The sequence below is a fragment of the Etheostoma cragini genome, chromosome 16, assembly GCF_013103735.1.
Source record: "Etheostoma cragini isolate CJK2018 chromosome 16, CSU_Ecrag_1.0, whole genome shotgun sequence".
Lineage (NCBI taxonomy): Eukaryota > Metazoa > Chordata > Actinopteri > Perciformes > Percidae > Etheostoma > Etheostoma cragini.
Window position 1 is genome coordinate 4,858,800 of NC_048422.1, and position 9,886 is coordinate 4,868,685.

The following is a 9,886-nucleotide window of genomic DNA, read 5'->3' on the forward strand; positions in this document are numbered from 1 at the left end:
ATGGGAAAACCGGGACAAAAACACAGGGAAGGCCAAACAGGAAAAATACCCCAACAAAAACCCCAAACCATAACAATTACTTTAATTGTAGTCTAAGTAATTCCTAATTTCTACTTTTCTAACTCAAACATTAATTTCCTTTTAATGAGGTTTATTGACTATTAATATCAAAAATAACTGTAAAACTAAACTTAATAAGTTAGTGTTACATAGTGTTGAAAACATCAACAAAATTGACAAACATTGAAAAAAAGCCTCAAAAGTTAAAAACATCGATAAAAAGCGCCAACAAAAGTGTTGATTTTCAATTTTGACGGGAGTACAACACAAGGGTTGAATGTGGAGAGGGTCCCATTCTACTTGTGGAGATTCTAGGAATTACAAGTAACTCTTTATTCTTGAAGGGAATTCTGGAAGGCACGCTGATCTCTTTAAAACATGATGGTGTCTGAATATTAAGATCTTTCTAGGTCAGAAGAATTTTAAATTCAATTCTGGACCAACCTGATGATAAGGAATTGCAACAATCCAGCCTAGAAATGCATAGATTAGATTAGATTAGATTCAACTTTATTGTCATTACACAGGTACAGGTACAAGGCAACGAAATGCAGTTTAGGTCTAACCATAAGTGCAATAGCAGTAAGTGCAGGATATACAATGGTTTCATAAGTGCAGGACATTGATATGTACTGAATAAATATAGAAATGATTACTATTATAAACAGAATTTTACGGATAGATTTGTCCTATGAGTATAATATATAGATAACTAGTATGTGAACAAGATTAACAGCTGGATATGTACTGAATATAGTATACAGGTGGATATTACTATAAATAGAATTTTTACAGATATGTACAATGAACATAATATACAGGTGGTTTTTACTATAAACAGAATTTTCACAGATAGATACATAATGAGTTAGACTAAAATGAGCAGTATAACAATAAATAAAGTTTGGGCAGAAGCTATCCAAATTAACCTGCAGTGGAAGTAATTGCATATTACAGTAAAAGTACTGTATTACAGATGTATATGTAAACAATTGGTACTGTAAATAAACAGTCAGCAGTGCAAATTGAAATATCAGTCAAGGTAAGTAGTGCAAGATGCAGATATAAACAGTTGTTACTATAATAACAGTTAGCAGTGCAGGTGAACATTATAGTATTGCAGATAACAAAATGGAGGCAGGTGTGAGGAGGGAAGGAGAGTCTATCAGTATATGCGGAGAGTGGGATAAATGAGGATTAGAGTTCAATAACGAGACAACTCTGGGGAAAAAACTGTTCTTTAGTCTGCTGGTCCTGGTCCAGAAGCACCTGAAATGCCTGCCGGAGGGCAGGACAGTAAACAGTCTGTGGGATAGGTGAGAGAAGTCCTTAAGGATGCTGTGAGCCCGAGGCAGACAGCGTTTCCTCTGGATGTGCTCGATGGCGGGTAGTGGAGTCCCAGTGATGCGCTTGGTGGTTTTTACCACCCGTGGCAGTGCCTTGCGCTCTGCAACAGAACAGCTCCCATACCACACTGTTGCACAGTTAGTCAGGATGCTTTGTATTGAACAGTGATAGAAGTTCATCAGGTTAGTCAAGGAAAGCTGATTCTTCCTCAGTGTCCTCAAGAAGAAAAGGTGCTGGTGAGCCTTCTTGACCAGGCAGGAGGTTGGTTGACCAGGACATGTCCGCCGAGATGTGTATCCCCAGAAACTTGAAAGTGAACACACGCTCAACAGCCATTCCATTGATGTGGGTGGTGTTGTGCGTGCCTCTTGACTCTTTTCTGAAGTCCACGATGAACTCCTTCGTTTTGGTGGTGTTGAGGAGCTGGTTATTTTCAGTGCACCATGTGGCCAGGTGCTTGCTCTCTTCCTTATAGGCAGTCTCATTGTTGTTGCTGATGAGACCAATCACCGTAATGCCGTCCGCAAACTTGATGATGGAATTAGATTCGTACACAGGCTTGCAGTTTGAGCTGAAGAGGGAGGAGAGAAACGGGCTAAGCACACAGCCCTGTGGTACACCAGTGTTTAGTGTGATGGACGTTGAGCAGTTGGAGCCTGATTAAACATTCTGGGGTCTGTTGGTAAAAAAGTCCAAAATCCAGTTGCACATGGAGGTGGTAATGCCCAGGTCTCCAAGTTTGGCTATTAACTTAGCCGGGGTGACAGTGTTGAATGCTGAGCTGAAGTCAACAAACAGCATTCGTGCATAAGTGTTGTCCACATGTGTGAGCACAGATTGCAGTGCCATGGAAACTGCCTCCTCTGGGCTCCTATTGCTACAGTAGGCAAACTGGTGTGAGTCCAATGTGGATGGAAGCAAGTCTTTTAGGTGTGCCAGGACCAGCCACTCAAAGCACTTCATTACGATGGGTGTGAGTGCTACAGGGCGGAAGTCGTTAAGGCACTTCGGGCTGGAGTGTTTTGGCACTGGCACAATGGAAGGTCATTTAAAGCATGTTGATGCAGCTGCTTGGGCAAGAGACCCGTAAAAACCTGTAAAAACAGAGCTGCTCTGCACATTCCCCGAGTACACGTCTAGGGATGTTATCTGGTCCAGCAGCCTTGTGCGTGCTGATCCTGCTCAATGCATTGCAGACATCTGTGGATGAGAGTGTGATTGGCGGGTGGTCGGCTGAGGATTTGAGTTTGGTGGCAGTTTCTCTGTTGTCTCTTTCAAAGCGGCCATAAAAGTCATTCAGCTTGTTCAGGAAGTTGACATCAGTGGCTGCGAGGGTGGAGTGAGTGGGTTTATAGTCACTGATGGCCTTAATGCTCTGCCACATGCGTCGAGGGTCAGCGTTGGAAAAGTGTCCCTCTATCTTAAGCTTGTAGCAGTGCTTGGCCTCTTTGATGCCCCTTTTCAGATTTGCTCTGGATGTGCTATAGGCTTGTGCATCTCCTGATCTGAAGGCAGTATTACGGGTCTTTAATAGGAGTCACACTTTCCTGTTCATCCATGGCTTCTGATTTGGACACGTGGTGATCTGCTTCTGGGTTGTAACATTGTCAATGGTGGTATTAATATAATCCAGTACAGAGGAGGTGTAGCAGTCAACGTCCGTGTGAGAGCCACTGGTGGCTTGAGAAGCAAGACTTCAGTCTGTGTTTAGAAACCATTCCTGAAGTGATAAATCTGCTCTTGCATGCATATAATAATGCATGACCTTGTGTTTGGTCAGATTTTAGTCTTTATGATTAGATATTTTCTGATTTAACCATTACTTTGTTTAAATTGAATTTTTTCCCATTAGATTATATGGAGTGTACAGTCCCTTTATAGTAACTGTTTTATACAGGTATTCCATACTGTCTCTGGCAGTCAACCAGAATTCATGGAGCCATAGTTACATAGGTAACTTTAGCCTAGAGTGAAACACGAGTTATTACATTGTTATTGTAAAAACCTGCTGATTAAAACTGAGAGGGATAACTGAAACACATCCAGCGTAGACAGGAGCTAACATAGTGACACGGGCAACATGCTGACGGGGTTAGGAGTTTCACTGCACTGATAATAGGGAAACCACAGGGGATTGTAGACAGTTCAGGATTAAAATGCATTTTTGAATAATTAAAAAGGGATGTGTTTAAACTAATGCATTCCATGTTAATCAAAGACTGCAAAGACAGATTCTGAAAAGGTCAAGGTTGATTGGTCTTGGGCACAACCATAACAGAAGTAATCATTGGCAAAGTAAATTGCAGACCTCAGGCACCTTCTACAATGCTTATTAAATAACTAATGAGAAAAAAACACTGAATCTGAGGCAAAAGGTTGTGCAAGTTATGATAGAGGGCTATCATAACTTAAACATACAACATAAAAAAACACTTGTCTCAAGTCTTTATTACAATAGTGGAGGGGGCGTACCCTTCTCTCTGTTGCTTCCTGTGGACCACAATCAGGTCCTATGCTTTGCTGACATTAAGATGGAGGTTCAAGTCGTGACACCAAGATGACAGGTTAAATGTTTAGGGCCTATAACGTTTGTGTCTTCAGCAAAATAATCAAATTGGAAAAATTTCGAAAATTACACAGCTCTAAAAAACTACTTCTGCTAATACTCCGCTAAACATGTGTCTAGAGACTGTGGTCTAGACCTACCTTATCTGAGAGTTTCCTGAGATAACGTCTTTTACGATTTGAGACAACAAATAAAATTAAATATAAAAATAAAACATGTACCTCCTTGAGTCTTGAAAGTTTACCGGAACGTTTGTACTGGAAAAAATCTTCATTCTTCATGGTCCAAGTTACAAAAAACACATTTTGTTGCATGATATACAATGTTTAGATCTTTTGGATCAATTCATGGAGGTTTCTTATTTACCTTTTTACCAGTTTTGGGCTGTGAAATCTGTTTTATAAAATATTGGTGTTGTCGTTCTCTTTGTAGGTTTTACATGAAACATTTCCCCAGCACACATTCCTGATGAACGGCCTAATTCAGGGTGTGAAGGTAAGAACTCCAACAATTGAACTTGTTGACTCATGATAGACATAAAAAAAAAAACTCCAGTGATTTTGATTTGCATATCCATAAGCATAGGGGATGCACAAGGGCCAGTTAAACATTAATATTAACATTAGTCCATAGCATGGTTAGACTCCAATGCTGCTTAAACATTCATGTTTTTCAAACCCAATGACATCACTATGACATCATCAGGGTAATTTTCTCAAGCATTATTTAACAGGTTTTACAGGCAGAGAAGTACTAACCATGACTAGTAAACTCATCTGCATGTTTAAACAATTTTTTAATGTGGAATCTTGTTTTATATGAGACCAAACAACAGAAATATATTTCACTGCTGCAGACGCATCCATTTGCAAAGATTGTTTATTTTGTCACTGACTCCACCTTTTCATTTAAAGGGACTGCTGTCATTCATGTCTGCTCCTCTAATTGGTGCCTTGTCGGACGTGTGGGGCAGACGGACCTTCCTGTTGGTCACCGTCTTCTTCACTTGCGCTCCAATCCCTCTGATGAGGCTCAGTCCATGGTAGGACTCACTGTTCTCTGTTGGCACAATAATGTTATACAAAGAGATACAGATAAGGAGTAAAGTCAAGTCAAGGGAATCACCTGGATAGGGTAAAGTTATGGCCATGAACTGTGACAGTTCTAGCATAATCCAAATGCAAAATCCCAAAGAAAAATTATTTTCATTTCAATAAAGCGGAAAGACACCTGAACATGACTGCAAGAAGAGAGTTTCAATTCAATTCAATTTTATTTATAGTATCAATTCACAACAACAGTTATCTCGAGACAGTTTACAGATAGAGCAGGTCCAGACCACACTCCAGAATTTACAATGACCCAACAGTTCTACTAGTTTCCTCCAGAGCTAGCAACAGTGCCGCTGTGGCGAGGAAAATATTTTAGGCAGACCCAGGCTCTTGGTAGGCGGAGAGTTACAGCCTAGACTCTTGCAGGAATTGCTCCTGTTCAGCCACAGTGGTGTTCCGACACTGATGTTGGGTGGGTAAGGTCTGGCTTACAGTTGATGATCAAGTTGGTCCCAAAGGTGTTGGATTGAGTTGAGGTCAGTTGCAGGACAGTCAAGTGCACAAAGTGGGAAAAAGCCACTTTTTTTCACTGTTCTCCTATGGTGCTTTTGTAGTCTCATCGATTACTCAAAGCATGGTACAGGAAGCACTCACTGTGGCCAAGGCTGTCGTAGAAGGTGCTCATCAGATAAACACTCACAGGAATACAGTAACTTGCCCAAGAACACTTCAACATGGGACTGCAGGGCTAAGGATTGAACCATCAACCTTCCGATTGGCAGGCAACCACTCTACCACTGAGCCAGATTCCATGTTGAAATAATGTAAAACTCAAATAACTGGCTTCTGTCCTATATAACTTACCTCTTCAGACCTAATAACTGTGGCGAATCCAAAATGCTACCACACAATTGATTTAAAAGTAGCTGGTTGGGTATCGTTTCTACCACATTTTTAACTGTAATGATAGGGATATATTAAATTCAGTGGCGGTAACCAATGGTACCTTCTTTCCAGTACTTCAGTCCAGTCCCTATGTAATAGTAAATGTATTACAGTTGTAATTCCAAACCTATTTATCATATTTACTGTGAACATTTTGTGATTTATTTAGAACATTTTACACACCACACAAAATAAAAACACCTCCCTCTCTCCTACAAAACCCATCCAAACAACCTTTTAAATCAAATAATGAGTATTTCATTTTATTTTAGCGTGTTTAATTTTCATGATGTTTTTAAATGCTCTTTAATGTTTTATATAAAGCGTTTTTAATTGCCTTGTTGCTGAGATGTGTTACAGAAATAAAGTTGGCTTTCATTGCCCCACAGGCCTATAGCCTCCAGCCTTTCAGTTGCGTAACGTTTATCCAGCTCCGTCTGCACCACGTACACCACCGCTCTGCGTGTGTCTGAGCTGAGCTCCGCTCTCTGTGAAACATGCAGAGAGGACAGAGAAGCTTTCACTTATGCGTTCTCAGGTGCCGACATTCTGCAGTGATTGATTTAACGTGATTAGCACCTTAGTAGAAACGACTTAATTCTGCACTTGTGTATTGATATCGTGAGACAAGTTTTCACACAGTTAGACACCACCCTGTCCCTGATTGGTGCATCTGAACACGGAGCTGTGGATTTTTACAAATTGCACTACAGGCTGTAGGTGGTGCCAGAGGAGCCGTTTTTTTTAAATTACCTGCTTCATGTAGTTCTACTCGCAAAAATAGTGTCCGTTTCATTAAATATTACAGAAAGTTGGTTTTAATTTTTATTAATTTAATTTTAATCTGTTTATCGATCCCCAATGGGGAAATTACAATTTTTTTGTAATAAGTCTTGTCTACTGCCGCTTTAATACATGAAATAAACATAAATACCATATTTTCCACATGGGTTTCCACTGAGGTTGTGCAGTGTTTGGTTGTAAAGAGATTATTATAAAATAATGGATCAAACAAAACAGCATAAAAAAATCTTTAGATAACTGTCCGGGTTGTCATATATGATCATCAAATCAGCATAAAAAAATACAATCCACAGTTGGGGTTTCAGTCCTTTACAGGACAGTTACAGAAGTACAAGTTCTCTTTTTATTGAATAAAATGAAGATAAAAAAATTAAACTGAGTTTTTCTCACACCTTCTTGTCCTGCAGGTGGTACTTCGCCATGATCTCCATGTCTGGAGCTTTCTCTGTCACCTTCTCAGTCATCTTTGCCTACGTTGCTGATGTGACGGATGAAAGAGAGAGGAGTACAGCCTATGGTCTGGTAAGGACTTGTCAAACAAAATAGCCTTGGTGCCGCACAGAATACCACTGCTTCATTCAGAAAGGCAACCAACTACTGTAATACTCACACTGTACCCATTTAGTGAAGATCTGCGCACAACCACACTTGTAGCAGCAGCACCCTACATTAGTAATACGCTAAATCTCTGGCTCAAACTCTGTTAACAGTTCTAAGGAGAAGATTCACACTCACCAAAAACCTGTAGGAAAAACTGGTACCTGAACTGCTATGTGCGAGTGCCTAATGGACAAACTGGATCACGTTAGACAGTTTTCATTAGCCTTTGCTATCATTTTGATGCAATTTTTACTTCTTGGCTTCAAATATTTAAATGCAGCCTTTACTGGGTTTTCCAACTTTTAATATTCAACTTCTGTGTGTACTCCTAGGTATCTGCTACTTTTGCAGCCAGCCTGGTAACAAGTCCAGCCATTGGAGCATATCTGTCAGCCTGGTACGGAGACAACCTGGTGGTTTTGGTGGCCACACTGATTGCTCTGGCCGACATCTGCTTCATCCTGTTGGCTGTGCCCGAGTCTCTGCCGGACAAGATGAGACTCAACACCTGGGGTGCGCCAATATCCTGGGAGCAGGCTGACCCCTTCACTGTCAGTGACCAATGATTTACAGTAGAGTATCTGGTTGAATAATGAACTCAAAGCCGGTTGATTTTTTGTGTTGTTGGGCATAGTATACTGACAGCGCCTGTGTTGTATTTCCTTTCTCTCTGTCACTCTCTCTGTCTCTCCTTCCTTCAGTCTCTGCGGAAGGTGGGTCAGGACCCAACAGTTTTACTAATATGCATCACTGTGTTCCTGTCTTACCTGCCGGAGGCCGGACAGTATTCCAGCTTTTTCCTCTACCTGAGACAGGTAAAACACATTGCTGCCTAATGCATGGTAATCAAAAATACTAGCATTACTGTGGGTACAAAATACAGTATATTACTGTTATTCATTTTTTGTGTTGTTGCCTGCTTTTTAAGAAATATTTATGCCAAATTCTAGAAGGCACAAACTTGTACAGCTGCCTCCCTGCCAGCTCCATGAACACTTTCTGCTAAATTTGAGTTATTTTTTTAACATATTGTACTTTTGGACATGTTATCAAACGACTACAACATTTTGACGGTGCCAAAAGGGAAATAAACACATTGGATCACTGCTTTAAGGCATTCAAAAACGGCTATATAGCGGAATCACTATCTACGTTTGGGAAGAGCAACCATGCGGCCATCTTGCTGGGGTCAAAGAATGTGAACAAACAACAGTGCACGCCTCAGATGTGTGTAAATTGTTTCTGTTAATGTATTATATTAAGTTTTCATTTCATTGTAATTCAGATTTACCATAAATAATTGAACATGCACATGCATTTTAAGTCTATTTTAAGTTACTTGAAAGTAATGCACTAGTTACTTTTATAATTTGTAACTAATTTAGTTACTTTTTGGAAGAAGTAACATGTAACTAATTACTTTTTAAAAGTAACTTGCCCAACACTGACCAGGACACCTCCATCAATGTCACTGATGACATCAATGGATTCACTGAGTGGAATTTGATTTGTAAAAACAACATAAGCAAGTGTACTCAAAACTACAATTAAATAATGTTACTATTAGAAACCCTTGATTACCAAAACCCTATGAAATGAATGCAAAGCAACTCGGAGCGGCTTTAAGCAAATTGTCACAGCTCACATGCTCTGCTGCATACAGCTGGTTGAAATCATCTGCCTGGTAGAGCTAAGACTGTTGTTGCCAATGGTCATAGTCCCTGTGTTATATGCTCAGGGACAGTGGTGGCCTAAAGGTCAGAGACACAAGCTTGTGACCGGGAGGTTGTTAGTTCAAATAAAATCAAATTTGGGTGGGTAAAGTGGAAGAGCACCCCCCCCATTACCACCACTGAGGTGCCCTCCAGCAAGGCTCTTAACCTCCAACCGCTCCAGTGGAGCTGCTCAGTGGCCAGCAGATCAGACTGTTATTGTGTAACATCACAGGGCGTTCCTGCAAAAAAGAGGCTGCCTCTTACTGAACCTTTCCTGAATTATATATATATATATATATATATATATATATAAAATAACCTTCCCTGTGTCTTATTAATTTGAAGCTTGTTCTAAACAACAAATAGACAAAATACTACTGCATTTTACAGAAGCAGAAACAGAAACTAAAAAGTCCAGTTAGATAATTTTGCTAAAACAGAGATTTCAAAACAGAGAAAAATCCTTACATAAGCCACTACACTATAGGTTTGCTTTAAAGGTTAGCTTAAACTAACAGTTTGGGGGGCAGTAGAGTCCGGAAGAGACTCCGTGTGGACCAAGTGCAAAGTGTAAATTGGTAGCTGGAGAGGTGCCAGTTCACCTCCTGCACACTTCCAAGCACCAATTGTAATAACTACTAAGAAAGTGAAAAAATGTAATTTGTCTTTTACACATACCAACGTTCTACTTTAGTAATGTGTACTGAACAGCTGGTATGATGTTACGGGGAAGGACGGACCCAAACGCACAGCTCAAAGTAACGTTATTTATTAAGGGGAAGGAGAGGAAAAGGGGA

General features: G+C 40.2%; 1 protein-coding gene across 4 annotated transcripts in view; it reads left to right on the plus strand.

The window, feature by feature from the left end:
* The window catches only part of mfsd14ba (major facilitator superfamily domain containing 14Ba), a 28,297-nt gene that overhangs the window by 5,762 nt on the left and 12,649 nt on the right, over nucleotides 1-9,886 (plus strand). For all 4 annotated transcript variants that reach the window (XM_034895523.1, XM_034895522.1, XM_034895524.1 and 1 more), the window contains 5 exons: nucleotides 4,406-4,468; nucleotides 4,888-5,015; nucleotides 7,182-7,296; nucleotides 7,707-7,925; nucleotides 8,076-8,189. In XM_034895523.1, coding sequence (XP_034751414.1) covers nucleotides 4,406-4,468; nucleotides 4,888-5,015; nucleotides 7,182-7,296; nucleotides 7,707-7,925; nucleotides 8,076-8,189 — 639 coding nt within the window. The remainder of the gene's footprint in view (nucleotides 1-4,405; nucleotides 4,469-4,887; nucleotides 5,016-7,181; nucleotides 7,297-7,706; nucleotides 7,926-8,075; nucleotides 8,190-9,886) is intronic.